This window comes from Colletotrichum fioriniae (genome assembly GCF_027942845.1).
Source record: "Colletotrichum fioriniae strain IMI 355084 chromosome Unknown scaffold_7, whole genome shotgun sequence".
NCBI classification, from domain to species: Eukaryota; Fungi; Ascomycota; class Sordariomycetes; order Glomerellales; family Glomerellaceae; genus Colletotrichum; species Colletotrichum fioriniae.
This window is the reverse complement of record NW_027076843.1, coordinates 1114213-1125983: the sequence shown is the minus strand read 5'-3', so window position 1 is coordinate 1125983 and position 11771 is coordinate 1114213. Positions and strand designations below refer to the sequence as shown.

General features: G+C 54.5%; 2 protein-coding genes across 2 annotated transcripts; one reads left to right on the top strand and one right to left on the bottom strand.

The window, feature by feature from the left end:
* Positions 1-4597: 4597 nt before the first annotated feature.
* Positions 4598-6427, bottom strand: YAP1 (DNA-binding transcription factor yap1; the record flags this gene model as incomplete). The annotated part of the gene is made up of 1 exon (XM_065757726.1): positions 4598-6427. The coding sequence occupies one exon, from the start codon at positions 6425-6427 to the stop codon at positions 4598-4600; it is 1830 nt and encodes a 609-aa protein (XP_065613643.1).
* A 3929-nt stretch (positions 6428-10356) lies between these two features.
* N0V96_006475 (uncharacterized protein) lies at positions 10357-11757 on the top strand (the record flags this gene model as incomplete). Its single annotated transcript, XM_053194944.2, has 3 exons — positions 10357-10554; positions 10624-11338; positions 11390-11757. The coding sequence occupies 3 exons, from the start codon at positions 10357-10359 to the stop codon at positions 11755-11757; spliced, it is 1281 nt and encodes a 426-aa protein (XP_053047515.1).
* Between the last annotated feature and the right edge of the window lie 14 nt (positions 11758-11771).

Sequence of the window (11771 nt, the reverse complement as noted above, 5' to 3'; positions counted from 1 at the left end):
CCTACCACTGGAAGGGTTACACTGTAGAGGTTCCATTGGGAATAGACTGCGACGCCGAAGCGGGCAGAGGTTGCACGAGGCCGGCCCCGGGTTGTCTTACACAAGAAAGATTGTGAGACCGTCACCGACCGGAAAGACGATGGCAGTCGGCATGCTTTTCACGACAGCTAGGATCCATTCGTCAAGGTCGTGGCCAGAGAAGATGGGAAGTCTAGGCCGGTATTTTCACCTACCTAATGGCAGAATCTAGAAGGAGGATTCCGACGGGGCGGTAACCAATTCACGAAGCATCAGGTGGGGCGTAGTGTGGACTAGCGGAGAGAGATAGGTCAGACCATCAAGAATATACCCTTTGTAATAACAGTCTACTTTGTACATGCATTGTGGGCGGGTGTTGTGCATGAACCTGGAGCTGCGATCTTCAAAGAGGCTGTCTTCCCGGTGACCCAAAGGTCCGGAGCCTCTTTTCGTCTCCGTCACTCTTGGATTGTACCTTGAGAGAAGACAGGAGACTCGGGAGGCAATGGGTGTCGTTGAGGTTTCCAAGGTCCGGCAGCTAAAAGACGGGGGGTGGATTGGATGACGATGGACGATTGGAGCAGGTGTAGCCCCGGTCCCCGAGCTCGTCATTGGCCGTCTGCATGCTGCAACCGGTAGCCGGGGGGGAGGGACTTTGCAGATCCTCCTTCTTCTCTTTGCCTCCCACACACACGACACGGCAACCCCCTCTTTTCCCAAGTGATAAATCCAAGGTTTCTTTCGGATTTCCTTTTTTTTTTTCTCAATGTGCCACGCGCAGACAGTGACAGGCCAACCCAGAGGACTGGACCTGCTGGGCTAGGTAGACGCATGGCACGGCAGAGTGACACTTGCACCCCCCCTCTTTCTCGATGGAGACGGGCACTGGCACATGGGGATGGAGATGGGACGCCCCACGATACGATGATGCGTGGGTGCACTACTCGTCCTCAAATGCCGAGGGGGTGCCGTCTTGGCGCGCCGACGATGGGGCGGACTACATACACTACCGAGTACGGAGTATAGACTCCTCTACCTCGGACTACTCCGTACAGATCAGACGTACAAGGGGGGAAAACATGGAAACACGGAGGCATGGAGGCACCGGGGAGGGGCCATTGACGATGGAATGACTTGACAGCAAGATGCAGGGGGTCTTTTTGGGAGGCGGTCAGGGCAAGGGGGGAAGGGGACGGATTGATAATGATTGATGAAAAAATGATGGAGGAGAGTGGGTGGCGGTTCATGGTGGAAAGGACCCGATAGCATAGCTCTCTCCTGGCTCTAGCTCTAGCTACCTTGGCTAGGTTGATTGAGGCTTTGTTTTTGATAAGATGAGCACTTTGTAGGTATGCTACTGTCACTTGCGACATGTTCAAGGCAAGGAGCTTTCAAGCTTTGGGGGTTTTGGTTCATATTGTAGAAAGTATCAGAGGCCACATTTCGAGGTATTGAGGGAGGTTACCACTTGAGTCCATTTGAATCTGTTTTCTTTCTCTCTAGACTCTCTCTCTCTCTCTCTCTCTCTCTCTCTCTCTCTCTCTCATATTGACTGCTGCCCCAGATGCGGGGGTTCCCGTTGTTATCGGGTCTGGGGGTTGGTTTCCGTCCACACCAAAGAGATAAACCACCCACCCCCATGCTTCCAGCCTCCAGGCATTTAACACGGATATACTGTAGCGTACCACGGGTCCACGATAACTACCTTACCTAGCGTGCGGGCGTTTTATACACTGACCAGGCTACGGAATACACTATCGAAAATCAGAGGTCAGAGTCGAAAATGGGTATGTAAACTTTCACATTCCGTGTCCGGTGCCGTTGGAAAAGCACAGAAACATGCTAACGACGCTAAACAGGGCCCCCGCTCCCGGGCGCTCGGTGAGCTTTACCGCTTACAATGTTTTTGATAGCCAAGCATCCAAGGTGAGAGAGGTCGAAGCAGAAGCATGAGAGTGGTGGCAAAGGAAAAAGGGTGGGTGAAATCTGTGTATCACGGCATCCTCCGTGACTCCGAACCGCGTACCCACACCGCTCATCTAGGTATCCCTCGGTTTCTCCAACTCCTTTGCTCATGACACCATTCCTCCAGGTTCTGTGTTTTCCCGTTGTTTCCTATTGTTTGCCCAAGCTTCCTGCAGACTGCAAAGAGCGGGGGACGGGTGGGATAGAGAGGGTGGTGGTTGTTTGGAACTTCGATAAGGACCAGGAATGACGGAAGGGGAATACCTAAACCCAAAAGCACCACGTGCCGTTCTTGCCCATTTTGCCTTCCTACGTCACCCCATCGGACCATGGCACCATTTAAACGTGCTTGCGCACGCACACAATGGCACCGTACGCGTGGGTGAAGTAGTAATAGCTATCTCAACTTACCGTTGCCCCGTCTAGTTCCCTATTCTATTATGCCTTCTTGTGTTGCCTGCCACCGCCCCGCCCCCGCAAAACCCAAACTTTCTCTGGGGACGAGGACGGATAGATGGGGTGTTAGACGGGATGAATGGGTGAGAGACTGTGAAATAGAGAAGGGGGTGGATGGCGAGTGGACGTATGTCTTTGAGATATGTGCATACGCAGTAAAGAGACGTCTTTACTATCTTACAAGCTTGATGTCCTATACCCTGTTCCCGTACCTTCCTTACCCAGCCGATCCAAACTTCATCACAAAACCTCGGGTTATCAGCAGCTCCAAGCACCACGACATGACATGACATTACTTGCAGTGTGCGGAATACAAGAGTCATTCTTTCCACCAAACTCACACCCCCATCACCGGGGGGAGATGGGGCGGGATAGAAGCGGGGGACGGATATATTCACGCGATGAGACGAAAAAAAAGAGCACACAGCACGCACAACGGCCCTCGCTCAAACGAAGCGGACGGGAATTATCAAGAAGCCTTTAAGGGAGTGTACTTGCACTCGCTTGAACAGGGCTGCCTGCCTGCCTGCCTGCCGCCTGTCTTGAGCCATTGCCTAGGTCCTAGGTCCTAGGCTCGACAGGTACGCAATATGGTAGTGGCACTTGATGTTTGAACTGCCCAGAGCCATCATTGTACTCCGTACCGTCCGCGATCCTTTCTTTCTGCTTGTCCTCGGGCTTCTTCTCTTCGGGTTTTGCTTTGCACTGCCTTGCTCTGGTCTGCTCTGTTATGTTTCTGCTCCTGCCTGCCGACATTTCTTTTCTCCCTCGCCTCGGCTCGGCCCCCCTTCATCTCTTTCTTGACTTTGCTTGCCCGCCTCATTTATACGCCCGAACTCATCGGGTGCGGGAAAGATGGATGGATGCGGGCGGGAACGGACGGGTGCCGGGGGGAGGGAGGTGTTCTGGGCAGGCAAAGGCAAAGGCAAACATATGCCGCAACGGTTCGGTCCTGGTTCTTCAGAAATATGCATGGGCCGGCCGGTGGGAGCCCAGGGGGTTCAGGTTGATAGTAACAAAGAGTGAGAGAGTGAAGGAGCGAGAGTGAGAGAGAGGGGCAGTGAGGCAGTGAAAGCATCAAAGAGCAGAAAAAGCATGCTGTAAATATACCATGTTGACTTTGATATCCCGTGTCCACCTCCCTCCCTCCGCAACCCTTGATACCTACCTTAGACAAATGTACATTCATGTACCTAACCTATAGCCAGGGAGAAGCTAGTGCTGCGCTCCCCCCTCCCGTACCTCTCACCCGTAGGATTTGACTGAAACCCAAGATTTACGACACCGGCAGCATGCACCCCATCTTTCGCGGCCGGGATTGCAAAACCACACGCCCTCATGCCTCCGTACCGATAAACCCTCCACTCCTTCCCGGGAAACCTAGGTTCTCCCACAAACCACTCCCGATACCTCCGTCTTTGTTCATCCGCGTCCGAACGCCGAGGCCCGAGCCTGCAACAATAATTGACAGAAGTTGCGAGCCTCGGTAGAGCGAGAGTTGCGCTACTAGATTCGTGAACAGCCTCTCTCTCAACGATTCAGCATTGAATGTCGATGGACGGACGACGGACCTACGGACTCAGTGTGGACCGCAGCTCTCCCCGAACGAATATTGAGGACTTAGAGCGTTGCCTGCAAACCACTAACCCTCGCCGGCAACGATACCTTACACGGAAACATATAAACACAATGTGGAGATTCTCTTATTCGTTCGTCATTGTCGAACCAAACTAGCCGAATACTGTAGCAAAAGAATTACATCTGCAGAAAACCAAAGTTCCTTCTTTCTCGTCGAAAAAGACAGCCAATTGAGCTTGCCTGAAATTTCATCATCATAGCCTCCTTACCCATTCTCAATCTCTCTTTCGGGAGGAGTCTCCAGCCAAGTACAATACAGACCAGTGTCCGCCTTACCACTAGACCAGATCTCCCCCCGGCCATCTCTAGATGTCCGATGTGGATGAATACAACCATTCGCCTTTGCCGTTGGGGTCAAAACTTCAGCCTCGAGTTTGCCCTTTGTTTTTGGTCCGTGATTAAACGCCTGCTTTCCCCAAAGTGTCCCATCCGTTTCCTCAGAAATGCCTCCTGGTGTGGCCGCCTAACCTATTGCCGGGTTCGTGAATGCCAATGTACAATTAGACGTCGAGATGATGGTTCAGGCCTTTGCCTGGGTATTCTTCTCCTGGTTCGAGAAGCAGGCGGCGGCATCCTTACCCATCCACTTGTTGACGACAGTCTGGAAATCTGTTTCGGAAACCACGGGTCCTTGACCTGAGCACTTGGCCTTCTTCTGCAACTCGGAGCACAGGCCGTCGAGATCAAACTCGCCAGCCTGCACACTGGGGCAGGTCTGCAGCTTCTCCCTGTTGAAAATGTCAGTGTCGGATGCGTAATTGTGTGGAAGGGATATATCGTACCAAATCTTGTTGCAGTTGTAGTTCTCAGCCTTGACAGCCTCTTTGACAACATCATCATCTGCGTTCTTGGCAGCGTCGATTTGATCAATGAGATTCTTCTTCGGAACGTTGGGGCTAGGTGCCATGTTGTACGGTGTAATAAAGTCGGCATCGAGCGCGTCATTAAAGAAGCTTTCGTCAAATGTAGTTGCGGCGAGAATGTTTTCTTGCGGTTCACGGTATCCACCAAAGAGCTGGGGATCAAACTGGCCACCGTTCTGCTGAGCAAGCCAGTCAAAATTGTTCGTGTCGATACCGGCAAACAATGACTGCTGTGCAGTTGACTCCTCTCCAATAGTGGTCATGGTATCGACAGGCTTGAAGCCCATTGGTGACTGAGTGAAGGGCTCAGGGGAAGTTCCGCAAGACGAGCTGGGGCCTCCATTTGACTGGGATGATGCTGATGGTGAACTTGTCGATGTGCCATTGTTCATGGTGTAAGAACCAGAGTCGACGCTGGCGCGCGATGTATTGGTGCCCAGTGACCCGTTGGCGAGCGAAGGGCTGAAGAGAGATGTGAAGTTGGCAAGGTCGTCCTTGGTACCAAAGTCAAGTCCTGCGATAATACCAGGGCTGTTGTCCTTGGTGTGGTTGAGAGGGCTGACGGGGTTGCTTCCGTTCACTTGCAGAGGCGATGAAGAGGATCTTACGGGCTGCGCCGGCTTGTTGGGCATTTGGGATCCGGGCAAAACACCAAACTTGGGGAATTCGAACTGGAAATTGACGTCGCTAAGGTTGCCAATGGCAGAGTTTCCAAATCCCATGGGAGACTTGCTGTGGGAGACTGAGCGGGTGCTCATGGCCGCAATCTTTGTCTTGTACTCATTGAGCTCAGAAGTCATGCGGTCGATCTTGGCCTTGAGTTGGCTATTTTCGCTGTTAACGTCCTTGGACGCCTTCTCAAGCTCCTCAACCTTTGTCTCGAGATCCTTCAGGTGCTTCTCTTTGCGCTCACGGAATGCCCGCTGCGCAGCGCGGTTCTGTGCCTTGCGTTTCTTGGAAATGTTAGAATCATGGATATTGCGAGAACAATCGTTGAAACTTACTGATGTTGGCTCGGAAGTAAGCGGCTTACGACCGGGCTTCTTGGGAGCCTTCTCGCTACCCTCGCGTCTCTTTGCGTCGTTGCCTGGAGAGTCCTCGTCCTCATCGTCGTCGGGATGAGATCTCTTGTCGTTTCCATCGTTTTCGGTCGAGTCTGACTTGGTTGACTTGGCCGATTGAGCGCCACCAGGGATGTCGCCGATCATCTTGGCCTGGCCCACGGTGCTGACATCAAAGTCGAAACTCGAGTCACCAAAGTCGTAATCGTAATTGTCGAGGTAGGGACTCTCTTGGAAACCGGTGGCGGCAGCGCCCTGCGCCGGCGACGTCTGATAAGAGGAAGGCGACATGGAGTTATCCTTGGTGGTGGGAGACTGGTTCGCGAGCTGCTGCTTGTTGGAGTTGAGAGCGGCGTACAGCAGGCTCTGCTGCTGCGGGGTCAAGATGAAGTTGGTTGGGAAACCACTGTTGGTAGTGGAAGCCATTGCGAAATGAGTGTGAGAGGGCGGCGAAGTGTAGGTAAGGTAAACAGGAGTCAATTCGGTGCAAGAGGGCTATGAAAGGAGGCGAACTCGGAGTGCCGATTGCGGCTCAGGGTGCCGGGGGTCAAGATGGGTTGGATTCTAGATAGGCCGGATCGAACGGTGATGTTGTCTGAAAGGACAAGGAAACACTCGACTACTTGGCGACACCTATGGTCCTTGACCGAGGGCTTCTTGGACGTCGAGGTCGTCGTCGTCAAGGAAAAGGTTGAAGAAAGGATAGTATAACGTCCTCGAGTGGGAGTGGTGGTCCGACTGGTTAGAGTGACGAAATGCAATGGTCCGACGCTGGCTGGGGTGGGATGCGGATGGAGGCAAGTTGATGCCTTTCGGGGACAAAGTTGCTGCCTGACTCACAGGCCGGTCTCCAAGGGCCACCTGCTGTGCTCTGTGGACAGAATTCGCAGGATCCAGATTCCACGGAAAGCGGGAGAAAAGACGTGCTTGGGAGAGGGTGTGCGGTGATGCGTGTGTGCGGTGTAGTGAGAAAAAAGTTGTTGGTTCGCGGTGACGGCAAAGGCGTCTGAGTAGGAAGTGGAGAGAATCGAACTGAATGGACGACCGCAGACGGTGAGGAGGGGGAAGAATTTCAGCGTTCTTCAGTGTCAATTTGTCAGCCGTCATGGACGCCAAATGGAGGAAGGGCCCCAGGGGAGGGGGGAAATGGAGGGGTCGGCCGAGGGGGAAGGTACGGATACCACAGTACGTACTGCTTAGGTATTGCGGTAGGTAAGGTAGTTACTGCATAGCAGGTATACATGTGAACTAAGAGTGGAGGAGGTCGGGGGGATGACGGGGCCAGTCTGGGTCGATTGAAGCTTATCTATTGGTTCCGAGGCCCGGTATCACCGATAAGGCGAAGGGCGCAGCTGTCCCGCCAGTGTCGTTTTCGCATCATCCAGCCGTCGACGGATCCATTTCTGTTGCACAATTGTCCATGTTTCCAATCCTCTTTCCCCCCATTTGCCTCCCTTTGCCCTCCATTTGGAGCTATTCCTTCCATGTTACGGAGGTACTGCGACTCTGTGTCTTTAGGACCTGCCCACCTGAGCTGCTCTCGCCCTGAAAGAAGGAACGCGGCACCGCGCGCGCTACTGTTGCAGGGATTGCTAGTCTGGTGATGCCTCGAGGGGTTCTGTTCCATCTTCCAGGGTATGGAGTAAGGTACGGAGTAGAAGAAGGACAACATTCGCCACGCATCCTTCTTGCTGCCTCGCCGTTGGCCTTAACTTGCTCACTTTCTCATTGTACGGTACTTATCACTGTGGGAATCAATCCCACACATATCTCACGGCAACGACCGCCCGACAAGATGGAAACGAGGATGACTGGACTTACACATACACAGTGGAGGTCCCGACGGACGGACATTATCCAACCGAGGGCCGACTTCAGTCCAGCAAATCCCATCTGATGTTACCAACCGAATTCATCGCGAGTCTGCAGTTTCTGAGCCCAGGCTCCCCCGGTATCTCACCACAACCTAACAGCCAGCAGTTAGCCAGAACTCGCCCGTACCAAACCGCCCAATATGGCGCATGACGTGGGTATAGCACTTTCTGCGTAATAATGCGAGTGGCAGGTCACAACCTCAGTCATCGGCCAAGTGCCAAGGGCGAGCTCCGCCTGCTGGCCTCGACTGTAATCTTCCATGGGAAATGGGTCCTCTCTCCCCCGTAACGTCCAAGACACTAACCTGACCCGGCTGCCAATTCTTCAAACGGCGCGCCCGACCTGCTGGATATGAGTCAGGGTCATCCTCCGGCCCTGCCATCATACTGTGTGACTGTGTAATCAGATTCTGCTCAGTGCTCACTCACTGCTGTCGGGTGCTTGCTGTGCAACCGCTTCGTGCCGCACAACCTCTGCAGGTCGCTGTAAATCCGGCATATGTCCATATCCGCCGGAGGTAGCCGCGGTAGCGTCTACGACTCTACAGCCGTCGATCTGCCATCCAGATACCTGTGCCAAGATAGCCTGTTATCCCGCTGTAAGCCCCGTTCAAACTCCGAGTGCGTCCGGCGCAACAGGCGAAGCCCATGTCGAGCTTACGCTTCCCCTACCATGACCCAGCTTGGCAACCAGCAGCTACACCTAAAGAAAGGTACACTATTTTACGGTTTACCGTCCTTTGGAAACTGGGGATGACTGGCTGGAACTCTAATCTTTCCTCACCGCGAGACCGTCTTGGCCTTGTCTAGCCCTTCACGCAAAAGATCCCATGCAGCGGGCGTCGCTCAAACAAGCGGCTGCCTAGATCTGATAATGTAAAAGATCGTCTTTGCAGGCCATCTCGTGGGACGTGCCGCTCCAAGGGGAGCAAGGGAAAAACTTGTAGGGAGTAGAGTACGGATACTGCTGTCAATGCTGGGATGACAAATGACACTGCGAACACGTCTCTGCAACCGTTTCGGCCCTGATATCACAACATACAGGGATACAAGTATCGTATCCGTAGAGGAAACGCATATCTATGATCTCCTACGGCACAAGCACGAGGCAACAGCTCTCTTGACGGCCCAACTCGTCGCATCCCCCCACATCTGTCTGTTATTGTGTCGTAGTGCAGTGCGATTCTTAGCAAAAGCTGTTGGTCCAGGGACCAAAAGTGATCAGTCTCTGCTTACATCTCTTTACCTTGCATAAATCGCCACAGCCCAGGAGAGCGTCTAGACCCGACGCTACTCCGCCCGAAAAGCTTACACTGCGTGACTGCACACTGCGCGTCTCGGGACTTTGCCAATATGCTTGGCCTCCCCTCCCTCTAGTCCATCCGAGTGGAGGGGCGCGAAGGAGCGAGGCACGCGAGGCTCAGGCGGGTGCGGCGAAACTGCACACTATCGCCGAGGGATCACTTGAACTTGCCGTACTTGGCTGATGAACGGATGTAAAGAGCTGCCGGGTGTATAATGTGCCACACTGCCATCCCCTCATACGACGATCGGTTGTCACTGCCATCTACCATGTGGTTATTGACGGAGCACGCCGTTTATAGAGGTGGCATAGAGTTTCCGATCAGACGAAGATCAACTCAAGGTATCCAAATCTGAGCCTTTTAGGTCACTCGCCGCCGCAAGTCGCCACGGAGCCAGATAAGACCAACGGGACCGGAATCCATCCCCGCAGCCGTCTCCGTTGCGTGCCCACGCATGCCCTCCATGCTCCATGGTAAGCAACTCGGAAAAGGTACCGCAATGTCCCGGTTGGGAGGCGCTTGCGCTGAGGTCATTCCGTCCCCGGCGCGGGGGTTAAGGTATGGGCGGACCAACAACTCAAAAAAGTTCGCTTTCAGGTCCCTTCGTGCAGAAAAATCGGCCCGCTTCCATAACCTTGACGGCCGCCTTGGAAGAAGTGTTTCCATAACTATGTGGATGGTACCCGGCTGCGTATGGTCGTGCTGCGCGCTGCAAGTACTTGGCTCCCGGGTGCGGCGGCACCGCAGGTGAGACTCGAGAGATTGTTCATGGAATGCCTTGATGCAAGCGATTCTCTCGCTTCCACCGTGTGCAAGAGGCAATGGAAGGCCGCAAAGTGCCACAGAAACGAAAGAGGTTCCGGCAGTGGCCGCGCCGGGGGATCCACACGTGGACGTACTGCTGTCTCCCCGCATTGACCACCATGCAGCCGTCCACCACCCCGCCCGTCAGGGGGAAACGGAAGGGGAAAGAGCAGCCTCATGTCAGAAGCCAGACATCATTCGTCCGCCCACAGCAGCTCTCAACTGTCTACACATCACACGACTTCGCCTCAAACTCCACTCCACACGAACCTACCAAAGCTTTAGCCTCGCAATAGGCTACTTCGAAAGGCTACCCGAATAATCACCACCAGCGTCGCCGACTCAAAGGAGCTTGGACTCTGCCGCCCTTGCCATGGATCTGGCGTACGATCACATCCAGGAGAACTCGCTCCCTAAGGATGCCGATAAGAAGAATGGCGACGCCAAGGACACCAAGTCCGACCAGCCGCAGTCATCTTTGAACGATGACTTGCAGGAGGCCTACAAGGCCATCTCGTCTAGTCCTTGGGGCATGCGCATCGGTGGCTTCTTGGGAAGTGCCGTGAAGCAGGTGAGGCGATACACCATACAAGAGGTGCAAGGGAATTAAGGAGTGAGCCGGCTAACCCGGTGATGCTAGGGACAAGAAGTCTACAAGGAAGCCTCCAAGGAGGTGACTGAGCTCGGCCAGGACGCATCCAAGGGTTTCAGCTCCATAATCAACCGAACGAGATCCCTCACCGTCAACACGACGCAAGACGAGTCTTCCAGAGACAAGAGCAAGGAGACCGACAGCCAGACGACGCCCACAAAGACCAGAGACCTAGCAGCGTCCGACGACGCCATGAGCAGCTCCGAGAACTACCTCACCAGACTCCGCTCCGAGGCAGCCAAGCGGCTCAAGGACCTGCAAAAGGCCGAGGACGCCGCCGACGAGGCTCTGCTTCGCTTCGGCACCAATATCAGCAACTTCCTCAAGGAGGCCGTCAGTATCGCGCCGCCCACCGACGCCAACAGCCAGGGAGGCGCCGTCATGTTCGAGAGTAAAGACGCGCAGGGCAAGAGGGTCATCCACACCTCGCGGCAAGACGCCCAGCTGCACGTCATCCACACGAGCACCGAGAGCTTCGCAAAGGACCCTGCTACGGAGGAATTCGCGACCTGGACCAAGACGTTTGACGTGGAGAAGAAGACGGCCGAGATTAGTGACGATCTGAACAAGTACCCCGAACTGCGAACGACAATGGAGAAGCTCGTGCCCGACCAGGTCCCTTATGCTGAGTTCTGGAAGAGATACTACTTCCTCAGACATGGCCTGGAGGCTGCTGAGACCCGGCGACGCGATCTGCTCAAGGGTGAGTGAGGGGAGCTTGGACTATCACAACTGTTTTGCTAACTAGACACAGCTGCTTCTGCCGAGGACGAAGTTGGATGGGATGATGACTCCGATGATGAGGCGACCACAACCACTGCTCCTGCTCCTGCTACCGCCGCCGCCGCTACTGCCGCCCCTGCTACTGGTGCTGCTCCCAAGACTGAGCAGACGCAAGCCCGCCCGCCATCAGCCGAGTCCTCCACTACTATCCAGCCTCCCGCCCAGACCTCCTCTACTCTGAAGCCCGCCGAGTCACGCAAGTCCAACGACGAAAAGTCCCAGGCCGACAGCGACACCAGCTACGATGTTGTCGGCGCCACCTCTGGCGTCCCCAGCCAAGCCCCCAACAGCCCCAAGGACTCCCGCAAGGCCGACGATAGTGACGATGACTGGGAGTAGGAGGATGAGCGCCT